Genomic DNA, 14,637 nt, shown 5'->3' with positions numbered 1-14,637 from the left:
AGCACCACCCCAGCCCTTTTCCAGCCCCGTGACTCACCTCGGCCTCACCGCCAGCACAGCCACTGCCCTGGCTGGGCTCCAGCCCTGCAAACCAGCAGCCCGCCCAGCCCCGCTTCCCAAACAGCGATTTTCCTCCACCCGTCAGGATGGTGAATGTTGGTGCCACCTGCAGAAGCCTTGTGGGAACAGCTCCTGCCCCATCTCGGAGCAAACTGTGGCTCGTGGGGGCCACCGTGGTGCCTTGGTGTCACCGCCACCGGTGCCACCTTCCCCTGGGGTGCCCGTCCCGCAAAGTACTCGAAGGGCACCGAGGTATCAGAGAACAGCCCCCGCTCTTGCCAAGAGCTCGGCAGCCACGAGCTGTGCCCATTCCTCTGCCTGTTTGCTTTTAGGGTTCAGATTTCAGAGGTTTTCCCCTAGCCGGGAGGGCTGGAAGGCATTTTGGGTTTGCTTCTGAAGGGCAAGCCATGCTGCGGCCCCTGGGATGAGGCTGGGCAAAGCTCCCAGCCCGGTGTCCCCAGGACCTGGAAGCTGTGCTGTCCCCTGCCAGGGGATGGAGAAGCAGGGCTGGCACCCACGCCGCTGCCTGGATCCTGCTGAACCCATCCCTTGGCCTTGTTTGCCCTCTTTTTAGCACTTTGTATGCTGGCCTGGTCCCAGAGAGGGGCTGGCTCCAGGCTGGGCACAGGGATCCCATGGGTTGCTGTGTGCTGGAGGGGTTATGCTGCCCGTACAGGGCCTGGCCTGGTTGCTGTCCCCTTCTCCGGGTATTTCAGGCCATGATCTCAGCCCGGTGGCATTCCCCAGTACCAGCTGCTTGGGTGTCCCAAAGGGGCACGGTCAGGTGGCAGCTCCTCCTCTCTGAGCTCTTAAACTGCTCCCCAAATCTCCCTGGACAAGCACGGGCTGAGCAAGGACAGCCCTCCCTCGCATGCTGCCTTGTGCTCCTAACCCTATTGCAATCCTAACGAGGTGTCAGGGCCGTCCTGGCTCGGCAGCTGAAATTATGGCAGGGGCGTTTTCAGGGCAGGCGTTAAGAAACACATCCTGCCTGGTGGCACAGCCTAACCGGGTAAATGCCACACGGGGAGCAGTGTCTGCACTGCAGAGCAACATCTGGGGATGTCCAAGACTTGTTGGAGGCCAGGAGATGGGCAGGCGGACCCTCAGGGCTCCCCTCCAGCACAACATTCTCTGGTTCAGCACCCAAAAAGACTCCAGGATTTGCTGTGAAGCATCTCACTGGGCTCTCACCGTGGCACGGGGGCTCCCTGCTCTGCTTGGCGGGGGGGAGCAGATGATCTTGAAGGCCCCTTCCAACCCAAACCGTCCCGTGGTTCCGTGTGTGCACAGGGCTGTCTGCTGCCTGTAGCTGAGTTTGTAAGAGGAGAAATGCAGGAGGATGAGGACATCTTGTAAACTGTGCTTTATTTTGATATATCAAAATAAGACATATCTGAACTTTTTCCTGTGCCTCAAAGCGGAGCAGATCCTGCTCCATCCTGCTCCACACAGGGCCCATCATGCCAGAAGCGTTCATCCAAGTCCAGAGTAAGGGAGATGCCGCAGGCAGAGGAGTAAGTGGGGCTCCTTCTGAGCTGCTCACCCACAGAACTCGTGGGCTCCTTCCAAAAAAACAGCCGGGGGAAGCAGGAGGAGGAAGAGGAGGGTTCAGGACTTCAGGCTCTCCCAGCGCTGGAGTCTGCACGCTTCCCGGCCTCTCTGCAATGCAGCAGATGACCGGAATTCAGGTTGTTGTGTCAAAACCTAAAGAAGTATCTCAGGAAGAGCAAACATTGGTCCCATTCCAAGTATCCTGAGCCACAGCTAGTTTCTGTCCTGCTTTATAAGCATGGTTTGTGCTGGAACCAAACACTCAGCACGTGACGCTTCGCTTCAGACTTACCAACGGGACCCCAACACAAGCGATGCGAGGAACCCGACTGCATTTACAGCAAGCCCCAAAGCTTCTGTTCACATCTCCCACACCTTTAGCAGCACAGCCTCCACGCCACAACCCTGTTGGATAACAAGAGTTTATTTCAGAGCTCTGGTGCAGATCCACGTTTTGCTTCCCCTCGGTTCTCGGGCAAGCCGTCCCAGCAGCCAGGCTGTGCTCAGCACAGCAGCAGATCCTTGTTTGGGCTTGTAAACGTTGGGTATCACCCCCAACTGTGGGGATGTGGGAGCTCCTCAAAGTTGTTGGGGGCTGCGGGACCCCCTCACGCAGGCGAGGGGTGGTGGGACCTCCTGGTACTGTCCTGGAGGTTGTGGGACCCCCTCACACACACACACCCGTGCCAGCCCAGGTCCCCTTCCTCGCACCCCAAAACAGACCCGGGGGGCATCACTTGCACCCCGTTTCATGTGACACCATGCCCTCTCGCCCGAAGCTGCTTTGTAGGCTCAGACATCGAGGTGGGAGGCCACGGCCCCCGCAGCTCCCTGCCCAAATCATCCATCCGCAGCAGCCGCCGTGCCCTGCTGCTCCTGGAGAAGAAGGTGACGGCCTCCACCCCGCCCCAGCCCTGGGCTGTTGCCCCCTGCCTGGCTGTGTTTGGGGTGGGTGCTGTGTTGTGGAAAAGCACAGGGAGTTCCCCTCCCTTGGCAGCAAGACCCGCAGATGACTCGAGGCTGGAGGAATGTCTTGGGCAAACGCTTTGGTCTCAGTTCCTCAGAACCATGAAATCATCGCTTTGGACCTTAAATCTTCAGCCTGCTGGGTCCGGATGCAGATGCCCGGGACTTTGCAAAGTCTCTGCTGGGGATTGTCCATGGGGAGGGCGAGAAGCAAACGCCTGGGGGTGTTATTGGGGGGAAGGCCTCGGTTCTCAGGCAGCCTTCAGCATGACCTTTGCAGGTCAGCGGTGTTTTGGAGTCGTGAGCAACAGACCTTGTCGGTCAGACTTCACCTGCACTTCGATGTCATTCCTAAAATAGCTAAATGTTGAGAAATGGGTGAAGTGCTGACACGTGGCCTCCCAGGAACGGGGATGAGTCAAAGGTTTTGCAAGATTTCAGCAGCCTGATTGCTCCTTTAGTGCTTCCCACTCCGAGCCCTGCGGTAATGGGTTCATTAGCTGTACCCTCTCCTGCAGGAGCAGGGGGATGCATCCAGAATTAGGATTTAGGGTGTCATCAGACAGAGCTGGGCAGTCACACACTGATGAGTCCCCTTCAACTCTCCTCTCTCCTCTCTCCTCACCTTACTGCAGCTGTGCCAGGGCACTTTGCCTTCCTGCTTTGGCCAGAAAGCCCAAGCATCGTGATTTCAGCAGTTCCTTGGTTTAGACCAATGTTTTATAAACCAGGGCTGTAAAGTCCACCCTATTGCTGCGAGTGCTTGCAGGATAAATTTATGGTGTGTGAGTTGCAGGGAACTTTCCTTGAAAAAATGTGCAGCCAACTTTTTTTTTTATTTATTTATTATTATTATTTTTTTTTTTTTTAGCCAGATTCCTGCATTGCAGTGTTGGGATTTTCTTAACATAAACTTTTTTTTTTTTCCGCTTCAGATGAAGCAGAGCGATTTTTTTAATGTTTCCCGGTGGCCCTGAGGGAATAATTGGATGCTGGAATATTGCTGTCACATCCTCAGTCTCTTCCTCACTGAATTAGAAAATGCTCAGTACCTTCAAACTGTCCCCCTTGGCTGGGATTTCTAAGGAGAGTTTTCACAGGATCCAAGGGCAGCTGTACAGCCCTCTGGTGTCAGGACAGCACACTTGGCAAGTTACAGTCCAGTGCCCCAAAATCTGGAGGCATCAGTCCTCGATGATGAAACGTCTTCTCAGTTGATTGTAAGGCTAGTTTTCAGTGAAACAACAAACTTTCCCCCTAATTTCTGGGTCCTGAAAACGGAGAGATCTTTTTCATCCTTCTTCCTTAGGAGAATTTCAGGTAATTCAGCCAGATTCAGCCACCCGAGTGGACAGACCCTTCCTTCTCGACCTCACTGGTGGGCACTCTGCCTCCTCCACGCTGCCACCTGGACCCTGCCCTGTACCAGCGGCGTTGTTAGCGGTGACATCCAGGTGGAAAGGAGAAATTCCCAGCAGAGGTAACCGCCTGGCAGCCCTGTGTCTGCAGCCTTTTCCCTCTATGGAAAGGAAAATCTGGATCTGTGCTTCACCGTGACAGTCACCGGCTAGGACAGGCAGTAAATGTCTTCAGTCGTGCTCACTGCGGCTGGATTTAGCACTGAAACTCAAAATGAGATGTGTTGAGGTGAAAAGCAAGGAGGTGCCACCAGGCAAAGAGCACGGGGCAGTTTTAGAGGAGCCTGAGGTGCCCTGTGCTGGCCAGCCCCAGGTTTCCCTTGTGGGAAGATGCTGGGAGGAATGGGCTGGTCTAGCCCTGAGTGAGGGCTTCTGGGTTTGGTCCAGCCACTCGTGGGTCACCACACAGCACTGCAGCTCTTCAGGGCCTGCCTGCATCACCAGGGCAGGTAACAGGCTCGTGGAGCACGAGGAAAACAGAGCGAGGGGTTCCCAGGGGGCAGTGGAAGGAGAGCCCCTTCCCCAGGTGCTGCTGGGCTGCAGCAGACCTCCTGGGGCAGTGTGTAATGACCCGACGGGAAGAAAAGTCCTTTTTTTTTTTTTTATTTTAAACCTACTGTATGGGCAAATTCTCCTCATGCACCCATTATTTATTTATTTTTTTTGCTTTAGGAGGAGCAGCGAATGATTGCAACCATCCATCCATCCGTCCGTCTGTCCGTCCAGCTCCGAAACATGTACTCGGTTTATGTACTCAGTTATTCTCCACAGGAGGAAGCAGCTGGGTGGGAAAAAAAAGCCCACAAAGCAGTGTTGGCCGCTGCCTGCTGGCTGCGTGACGCCTGCTTTGCCTCCGAAGGGAAAGCAGAGCTCTTTGTGCCTTTGTTTTGCTCTTAGGTCTTCACAGGACTTCCTGTGCTCCTGCTGCTCCGCGGAGACAACTCCTGGACCCAACCTGTCCTCCTTCCTGAAGCCACCAGGAAGGCAAAGGGGTCAGCGTATCCTGTTGGAAATGGGAGCTCGTGCCCTGCTCAGCAAAGCCTGGGCATCGCCACCGACAGCGTGGTGGGACCAGCTCCTTCCATCCCGGCTCTGCAAAGCCAGCAGCTGCAAAGGCCAGCAACGCCTCACTGCCCGTTCCTGCTGTCCCCACTGCCACCCAGCGGTCCCATCCCATGGCTATGAGATCTCCACTTCTATGGTTTGGCTCCTGTTTGATGCCCCCAAGGCAGGACAGCCCCACTGTGGCTCAGTCAGGCTGCTGCGTGTGGACCAGCAGGTTGTAGGGAATTGGTTCAGGATGGATCTGAGATTTTTCTACATCTTGGTTGAGAGGCTGGGATGACACAGGTTCAGTGACAGCTCCCACATTGGCCTGGTTTTGTTCCTGGCAGCGGTGTGTGACGCTGCAGGATGAGCTGGGCTGCCCTCAGCCTGCTCTGCAAATCTGGGACGGCTCCAGTTACCCAAGGCCAGGAGCGAGCTGCAGTGCTCCGCATCTTTTCCCTAGTTTAGAGGAGGTTTGGATGCGACCCACCACTTCTCCATCATCCCCCTGCTGGTATGTTCCAAGAAGCCTTCTGTCCCTCAGGCAGGCTGTGTGCTTGGGGCGTGCAGGATGCGGCTGGCAGCCTCTCAGCAGTCCATCTCAATCCCCCCTCGAGGTCACGGCTGTCAGGAAGCCTGAGCCTGCATTTCTCAGAGAGCCACGGCCCGTTTCAAACGAAGCAATCAAGAGGCTCATCAGCTTCGGAAGGAAAACAACATCCTTTCCAAGATGGATTTCACTGCCAGAACGCCTCGCAGGGGAGGCGGCAGCCTCTCGCCTCTCACAGGGGTCAGGGTTCAGCCCTGAAGTCCCCGTTAGGCAGTGACAGCTCTCCACATGTCCAGGGTCCCTCTGCCGAGCTGTGCTGATGGGCAGGGGAAACATCAAGCCGAGGGCATGCCGCCCCCATTACCTTCCAGCCCTCCTGTGCCTCCTGCTCATCCCACAGCAAGGCTGGGCTGGATCCAGTGTGGTCACAGGATCCCACCCACCAAATTAGAGAGCTGAAAGGTGTTTCTGATAAGCTCTGTGCTTTCGCTAGGGGCTGAAGGACAGCAGGGCTGGCAGGGACACATCAAGCCGACACCACAGAGCCCACACAGGGCTCTGATCCCGCCACAGCCCTGTCAGAGCTGCAGGTGCTGGTCCGGGGCGGATAGAAATAAAGAAATAAAGGTGCACAGAAATAAAGGTGCTGGGCTGGTTTGGGTGCTTCAGCTGGGTCCCACAGCCGCTGTGGGGCTGCTGTGTGCTTGCTGCTTCCCCTGAGGCACCGCTGGTGTCATGAACGGCTGGCTGGGAATTCCTCAGCGCTGCCACCAGCCGCTGCCTTCTGGAGTTTATTAGGTTAAGTATTTATTTTATGGAGTTTATTTATTAATTTATTTGTTTATTTATTATGTATAGCCCCGAATGCAGAGCGTTGTAATACCAGCCCTCTTTAACAGCACACTTGGGGCAATTTCTGGTTGCTAATGCTCTGGCGTTCACCCCCCTGGAAGACGCTACATCGTGATTTAATACTGCCGCAAGGCTCATTTCAGGTGTACAAAGTTTATGTTTATTTATTTTTATTTCTATTTTGCACGGCTGGGAGCTGGGAGGAGCCCAGCGGGGCCGGCTCCTCCCCTCCCCGCCCAGCCCTCCCCGCCCCAAGATGGCCGCCCGGCGCCATCAACACCCCGGCCGGCCTCTGGCTGCTGCGAGGCTTCTCATTGGTCAGTGGCGCTGTCTGTCAAGCGAGCGAAGACGCTGAGTGGCTCGAGGAGGGGCGGGCGCGGAGGCAGGCGGGAGGCCCCGCCCCCGCGTTCTCGTTGCCTAGCGACCAACAGGGCCCGGGCCGGGCCTCCTGAGGTGGTGCTGAGGGGCTGGGGGGGAACCCCTCAGCCATGGGGGACAAGGGGTTATGGCTGCCCTCCCTCCTCGGGGGTCTTCTCATGGCCCTGGGGGTTCAGCAGCCTCTCTAGGATAGAGAACAGTTCTGGTGTGCAAGCCTGTGACCTGCCTGGGTGCGCAGACCCAGGGAGAGCTCTGGGGTAACCTGAAATTCCCAGCTTTTCCCAAACTGCGTTGTTCCTCTAATGCTCTTATTGTACTTTCCTTTCAGAAATAAAACCCACAAAGGAAGAATTTGCGACAGAAGCAGCAGAGGGACTTCTATGTTCTTGTACCATGAGGGCGTTGTGTCCCTTCTAGACCTTGCCACGCTAACCCCGCAGGTGTTTAGCTCAAGGCATGGCTACGGCAAATCCTACCGAGCTCCAGGTGTCCTCTCAGGACACGAAGGAAAGCAACCAGCCCCTGATAATGGGCATTGCGACTGCAAAGAAGGCAGCGACTGTGTTGGATGCCGCAAAGATGTTAGATCCACGTTGGTTAAAACCTGATAGCATTGAAACCGAATGGGTTATATCCGTCTTGGACGAGACGATTGCCAAGCTGGAGCTGAGCTGCTTGGTTCCACCTATTCTCGCCTCGCTGGATAGGTTTTCGGCTCTGCTGGGACCTGAGATCACAAAGAACCTAACTGAGCACCAGAAGCTTGCAAGCAAAATGGAGCACCTGCTTGCCAGCCCTGAAGAAGAGGATGCCGTGAGAGCTGAGGAGCGAACGGTCTCTCTCTGCCTGCTTGAACAGCAGCTGAAGTCTTCTGTTAGAAATATCCTGAGGCTTTTGCTGGCCAACCCTTCAATTTGTAAGGCTCTGAAATGCGAAGCTGGGACACGAGAGCCACCAGCTGAAGCGTTTATCAAAGCCTTTAGGGAGTTCAGGAATTTCATGTTGGAGCGACTCCTGACTAATCCCACAAAAGAGGAAGAAATGGTTCAGTTCATGGAAGATGTCTCCCTCCGGATTAAGAAAAACACTGAAACAGTCACAGCTTCGCGGGCAGAACTGCTGGCAGCAATCTGTACTCGAGATGAGGAGGTACAATAGTGTGAGAACATGTTTCCTGATAAAGGGTCACTGATGCAAAATTTTGATAAGCTAAAGATTGACCCCTTTCTTGGAGATATGAAAGTGGCGGTTCCAGAGATGATTTCTAAATCAGATCTTAAATCGAAAGATACTTATTTCATTGTGAAATATAATTTAAAAATTCCTACTGGATACTTCATTTTTAAACTTGCATTTGGCATGTTTTGAACCTGCTCTCGCAGGCCAACTTAAATGGCACAAGTCACTGGGTTTACAAAGGAGCTGCAGGACAGGCACAAATTACTGCAGTGGTGTTTTGGCAGGGCCACAGTGTCAGCTGCCAGGGAGAGGCTCCATTCACTGCTGATGAAATGATGAAAAGTCATTCGGGGAAAGATTGCTCAGATTAAAATCCTTTTTTAATATCTGCTCTGCCTTCACTCTTGCTTAACACCAATATTTCTGTGACTTCCAACTCAGTAATACTAGCTGCCTTGGAGCATTTGTAATTAATATCTGATGGTATCATTTCTTCATCTTTTTCAGCAAAGGCAACTGAGGCATGGATTAATAAACGGGCATTTGCCAAGCTCTTTCCATGAGCCCATGGGCTGTGGTAGAATTCAAGCCCTGGACTCCTGACAAGCAGTCCCTCATTTTCTGTGTGTGCTTTTCTTTCCCCTTTCTGCGTGAGGGGTCAGAGGGGGAAGGTTTTGTCTCGTGCTCCCCATCCCCTCTGCTCCTTGGAGATCTGTGAATTGAGATTTTTTACGTGCAGTTTGGCAGCTTGTCCAGCGCGTAACGAGCAAATCTGTTTCACTGCTCCCAGCTGAGGATTTCTCTTGCAGGCAGCCCACTGAGCTGCATCTCCCAGACAGTCACTGAGCCTCATCCGAATCCTGAGGGATGATTTTGGCTCTTGTTGAGATGAGAAGACTTCAGTGACAGTGGCCTTGGTATGGCTTCTTCCTTCTCCAGCTTTATTCTCAGGCTCAGAGGGGAGAAGCTGGTAGAAATCTGATTGTTTTCCCAGCCAGCTGTGGCAGGTCCCTATTCTTAGATCGCTTCCACCTTTGCAATGTGCTTTCTGCCTGCTTTATGCCTCACCTCTGAGTCTTGATGGTATTTCTTTCTTCTTTTCTGGGTCTAGGTTCAGAAAAAGGACAATATGATCAAAGGCCTCAAAAAGAGCATGCAAGATCTAGCTGAAAACTGCAAGACCGACATTCTGCAGGTCAAGTGGGAAGGAGAAAAACAGCAAAAAGAGGAGCTGCAAGCTTCTCGGGCCAAGTGTGCCAGCCTACAGCAGGACATTCAGCAGCTGAAAGCACAACTCAGGAAGCTGGTGCTGCAGCATCGAGCATCAGAGCTGGCTCTCAGAAAGGTGAATGGCAGGAGAGCTCCAGAATAAAATTTAAGACCTGTTGTACTGCTGTTAGGTCTGGCGGCTGCCTTCTGCCACTAATTACTTGGTTCCTGCTAGTTCCTGGCAGGATGCACACGCTGTGTGTCAGTGTGCTGACGCTGGCCTCCTGCTCTGCTGATTCCAGCGGAAAGCAAGCCTGCAGCGGTGCCGGGGAAGCAGCCTGCTCACGGGTCCTCCTCCTGTGCCCTGACCCAGCTCAGGAAACACCCGCGTGTAGTGCTGCGACACGGCTTGCTGGAGAGGCTGTGCTCTAGTCAAAGTTCAGAGCAGCAAGGCTACAGCAAGACAGGCGGGTGTTAAGAAACGAGGGGTTTGGGGTGGGGTGAACCTAGCAAACATGGTCCAGGCTGTGCATAAAAACATCTTTTATTGTTTGTAGCATTCGGGGTTGAGTGCAGGTGGCCTCGGGAGATAACTGGGCATGGAAAATCTGGAGCTAGAAAAAGATAGAGCTTCCTTTCTTTTATTTTTGCTCCTTCTTGGTGTTTACCCCAAACAGGACTGCAGGCTCTGGTAACGGGACCTCTTTCCTTTGTGCACTGGGCAATGTAGAACAGGGCAGCTGTGACAAGGCACAAATACAAGCAGAGCTGCAGTTCAAAACCCAAGGCACCCATTTACACCTCCCGTAGTGCAGTGGCTTGATCAGCTGGTTTCTTCTGAGCCTGCAGGCTGCTGCAGTGGTTGTCGTGACGAGTTGCTCGGCTCAGGCAGGGAGATTTACTGACTACAGACGTCTCCTTTCCCTCTCTTTAGCACGTGCTTTAGCCCCGGGTCGCCTGAGATTGTCATTGCGGGGTGAATAGCTGGGAAGTGCCGTGTCTGACCTCGTGATGGCCTGGAAGCCCTTGGGACATCCTGGGCCAGTGTCATACAGGAAATCATGTGGCTTGTGATAGGCTCTGGCTGATTTTTTTCTTGATGGGGTTAAACCTGGTTAAACTGCCGAGTCAGGCCACTGTTGAACCATCTCACAATGAGAAATGTCTCTGTTTTAGGAGGCTCTGTATTTGGAGGGCCTTCATGTTTAGCATTTCTCTGTTGCTTCAGTTTTGGGGTGGCTGCCCCAGTTTGTCGATGACTTGTCTCATTCCATACACCTCTCAGACGCGTTCCAGTCCTCAGCCCTCACCCAGCTCTGTGCTGTAAAACAAACAAGGTGCTTTTGGCCTCAGGGGATGGAGGTCTGTCCCCTGAGACTATCCAAACCAGGGGCAAAATACACGTCAGCTGAAGGGAGCTTGCCACAAGGAGGAGGTGTTCTCCTCCAGGATAACGATGCTGGGGCTCAAAGCTCTGATGCTGTTTTCTAGCTCAGGCTTTTCACTCCACTTGAAGTGCCTGCAGGTAACCCACGGTGTTTTTTGTTTCAGAGGAAGTGCAGAGCAGAGACGGAAATTCTGAACTGGGTCCAGAAATATGACGCAGACATGGCAGAAAAACAGGTATCCTCTCTGACATGCTTTGCTCTTCCATGAGGTGACACGTTCAGGTAGATCGCCGTCCACATGGACGCATGGCTCTCACACAGGAGGCCAGGGAAGCGAGGGGCAGCTCTCCATCCAGAGGAAGAGTTGTGAAGCTTTCTGTCGTTTTGGAGCAGGAGGCTGAGAATCACATCAGCACCCCTTAAAGTTGCCCCTGAGATGGCCCTAGGTGCTTTCATGTTCCTGCCCTTTCATGGAGATGGGTAAAAGCTGCTGGATTACTGGCAAAGGGGCCTAGGAGCTGGCTGCTAATTGCTAGACATGCTCCTTCCCTTGCCAGGTGTTTAATAATGTTCAGGGAGGAGCTGCTGAATGTTCCGTGCTATCTGCTGTTTTGCTAGGCTGAGTACGAGGAGGTTCACGCTGCCTACACCAAGGAGAAGGCCGAGTTGTCCGTGCTGATGGAGAAACACGCTCTGCTTCTCCAGGAGTATTCCCAGATCGAGGAGGAGCGCAGGATACGTCAGGAGAAGAAGAAGAAGGCTTTGGAGGAGTTGGCCACCATGACCCTTGCTGCCACCCGCATCCAGGCCTTCTGGAGAGGCTACCTGATTCGGTCCACCTTCAAGTCAAAAAAGAAGAAGAAGGGCAAGGGCAAAGGCAAGGGCAAGGACACAAAGGCTAAGAAATAATCACAGAATCTATTTTCTTTCCTCCATCCTCTCCTGGAAACGTTGCTGACTCCTCTGAGACTGAGCTCGTCCAGATAAATGCATTAGAGTTGAGATAATGTTTGCATTAAGGCTCCAGCTGTCCAGGGGTGGAGCTGCCTCTCCTAGATTGGGTCTAGCAGAGTGGTGGCATGAAGATGTCTCTCCACTTGAGGTTTAGCTTTGCTGCTCTGAAAAGGAGGAGGAGGAGGTCTGCTGGTGAAGGGACTGGGCCAGGAGTGCAGATCCCTTGCTTCTCTCCCTTGCCTGTACTTTGCTCGTGTGTCAGCACCTGGTGTAGAACTTCACCCCTGACTTTCACCAGGTGCTGACACACGAGGTGTAGGTATCAGCATGAGGTGTACATCAGGGTATCACTGCTGGAAATTCACATTTTTCACCAGGGGACATGCGAAGGGTGGGACATGGCACAGCCCAGCTCATGCTGTGCTCCTAATCCTACAGGTCGCTCCCCAAGCCCAGCAGCAAGCTGTGCCCCATTTAATGCCCGTTCCCCTTTTGACATCACACTCTCCTCAGGATTCTCCAGGGCCTAATGCCCTGAGAGCGCTCTGCAGTCTTTCCCTTTCACAGGGTCGTGAGTCAGTTTTTGAATTCCTCCCTCTGCTTCCTATTCTCAGTAACCAGGTAGAAACTTTGTAGCGTGGAGCTCTTTGCTCCTGTGCCCACCAGGGCTGAAACTGTGCAAGGGCAGAGTTACAGAGTGCTATGTCTTACGTGTTTCATTTTCTTGGGGAACTAGGCTGCTCTATGTAACCAGTATGACCCCGGCAGCTCCTCTCACATATTCTTCACATTTAACAAGTCTCAGAGTAAACAGTTTTTTGATCCAGAGTGCAGGTGACATTGCTGCACTCCCTGACACCAGTGGCTCCTCACTGCAGACTCTTTTCTCAGGAGAGGGCAGTGATGGTGGCTGCAAAGCCCCAGCAGCCCCAGTTCTTGGCTGCCTCTCTACCTCTGCTCATAAATGGGTACCTGCAGCAAACGGACTGTGGTGCTATGCAAACCAAGGCAGAGAGGGACCATTTTCCTCTGGGCAAAGAGTCCCTGGCGGTGCTCAAAGCCTCAGCTTGCAGCGAGGGGATGATGACACAGCAGTGCCCTGTGTACCAAATACACGGCCCTGCCAGATCTGCCCTGGATTGTTTGTTTGGTTAAAAGTATGGGGTCACTGTGACACCTTCACACACTCAGTATGAATCATGGGATTTTTGCCATCGTGTGTCCTGTCCTGTGCAGGATCCCAAGTGCCTGCTGTGATCACTCACACCTGGACCCAAGGTTCTGGCAGGCAGGATCAGGTGAGACTCAGCCCTTCTCAGACACAGCCAGAGGAGGTTTCTTCTCTTGTTTGCAGCCAGAAGAGATTCCAGGATCCGTGGAGACTTTCACAAGTTGGTCCCCACGTAGGTAGTTTGGGGTATGTTTACACCAAGAAGGGATGTTTCATCTCCAGAGGGGCTTCGGTTTACAAATGCCCACAGCCCTTGAGTTCTTGGCAAACCAAGGTTTGGGCATATTTTTAAAAACCCTTAACAGAGAATGTCAGAGTGGTTGTTGGGCACTGATTTTGATGCCTTCCTGTCTGAGTCTCTCTAAAACCTCCAGATGTTACCTCCAGCTGCCAAAGCCTATCTGGAGAGATGTTCAGCCGGGTGCCAGTCCCAGAACACCTGATGGGAAGGTTCCAGCCTTTAGAGTCCAAATTTCTCTCAGACTGTTTCCAGACACGGGACTTACCCATATGAGCTGTCTCAATATCTGCTCATGCTGGCGATGCTGGCACTCGTGGCTGAAGGTCTCTCAGGGGTTCCTCTTTAGAAAGCAAGGAAATGTTCAACCAGCTCTAGGAGAGCAGATGCAGCTCTGTACAGAGCAGTGGATAGAGTTTGGCTACATCTTTTTTCACCCTAGGAGCTGCCTGGCCCAGATCCTCAGGCTTGGATCCAAATCTGTATTTTTGGAGATGTTTCCGAGGCCTGTGTCAGAGGCTGGGGGAGCCTCTTTTCCCCTTGCTGCTCATCACTGGCTGGCCCCAGCCTCAGCATCTCTCTTCTGCCCAGCCTCAGACTGGCCACCCGGTGTTAATGGCACTTGTTCACGACACTTTTATTTACTGCCAGCCTACTAGGACCCTGTAAATATTGTGGGGTCCCCTGTGGGCCTCATGTCACCCCACCTGCTCCTCCTTCCAGCACAGCCTCGCTTGCCTTGCAGTAGATCCATGGCCCAGCTGTCACACAACACCAACTTCTGCCTGCAGGGGCACCAGCAGGGACAGAAGCAGCACAGATCCTGGCTCAGGTGGCTTCAATCACCACGGTTTATTTCTTTTTCTGAGGTGCTCTCCGGCGTGTAAGCGTTGGTGCCACCACAGCTTGCTTTTCTCCTCCCCCTGGCCATGGATGGGCTCCACACCAAGGCCATGCTGAAGCCCCCAAACAGCAGCTCGTTAGCACAGGGTGTGCTGACTGTCTCTATTTTGTCTCTTATTTAGTGGATGAAGGGCTGGGCTGCCTGAGGTGGCCAGTCTCACGGCTGTGTTGGTGGCCAGCGTCAGCTGGTGGCCACCATGGCCCCAAGGGTGGTGGCACCTCCCGATTCGGGCTGTTGGTGCCAGCAGGGCTGCAAGTGAGAGGTGCACGCGCAGGTGATCGGCGAGCAGTGATGCGATTAGCGGGATAAGAGCAGATCAGCGGGATCAGGGAAAAGAGATCCCGGGGAGGGCAGCGGCTGCCAAAGCTCCTTGTGGCGCTTCAGCAGGCGGTGCCCCCGCCTCACCCAGCACCGAGCTGGTGACTGTGGGGTACCACAGAACTTCTCTCCTTGTGTCTCCCTGCACATTTTTATTCTTCCATGGGCCGCCCTCTTTTTACAGCCACTTTTAAAGGGTGTGGGTGAGGTGTTTTTGGGGGACTGCTGGGCTGCGATGCTCCCGTCACTCCGGGGCTGTTACAAAGAGCTGCCCAGGCTCCATGGGCAGCCGCCTCTCTCCTCCTTGCCCCGTAAGGAGCCGGCTCCTGCCCGGGGGTGAGGGGGTCCCGGGGCTGAGGGGGGGGGGGTCCCGGTGCCTCACAGCCGCCCC

The 14,637-nt window shown here is 53.9% G+C and overlaps 1 protein-coding gene and 1 long non-coding RNA gene across 5 annotated transcripts; one reads left to right on the top strand and one right to left on the bottom strand.

Annotated features, from left to right (window-relative positions):
- Positions 1 to 1,411: 1,411 nt before the first annotated feature.
- On the bottom strand, positions 1,412 to 3,190 carry LOC119718522 (uncharacterized). Its single transcript, XR_011803714.1, has 2 exons — positions 1,907 to 3,190; positions 1,412 to 1,722 (listed from the first exon to the last, which is right to left on the bottom strand). It is a non-coding gene; the product is annotated as an uncharacterized lncRNA (long non-coding RNA).
- Positions 3,191 to 6,755: 3,565 nt separating this feature from the next.
- IQCD (IQ motif containing D) lies at positions 6,756 to 14,083 on the top strand. 4 transcript variants are annotated; one of them, XM_027470267.3, is made up of 5 exons: positions 6,756 to 6,900; positions 7,154 to 7,974; positions 9,116 to 9,349; positions 10,765 to 10,836; positions 11,220 to 14,083. In XM_027470267.3, the coding sequence occupies exons 2-5, from the start codon at positions 7,282 to 7,284 to the stop codon at positions 11,508 to 11,510; spliced, it is 1,290 nt and encodes a 429-aa protein (XP_027326068.3). In that variant the 5' UTR covers positions 6,756 to 6,900; positions 7,154 to 7,281; the 3' UTR covers positions 11,511 to 14,083. The 4 variants fall into 4 exon arrangements, with proteins under 4 accessions (XP_027326068.3, XP_071880258.1, XP_027326067.3 ...); XM_027470266.3 differs by having other exon boundaries at positions 6,843 to 7,030; XM_072024156.1 differs by having other exon boundaries at positions 6,843 to 7,055.
- The last annotated feature ends 554 nt before the right edge of the window (positions 14,084 to 14,637 follow it).

This window comes from Anas platyrhynchos, chromosome 16 (assembly GCF_047663525.1).
Source record: "Anas platyrhynchos isolate ZD024472 breed Pekin duck chromosome 16, IASCAAS_PekinDuck_T2T, whole genome shotgun sequence".
Lineage (NCBI taxonomy): Eukaryota > Metazoa > Chordata > Aves > Anseriformes > Anatidae > Anas > Anas platyrhynchos.
This window is presented reverse-complemented; position numbering and strand designations above follow the sequence as displayed.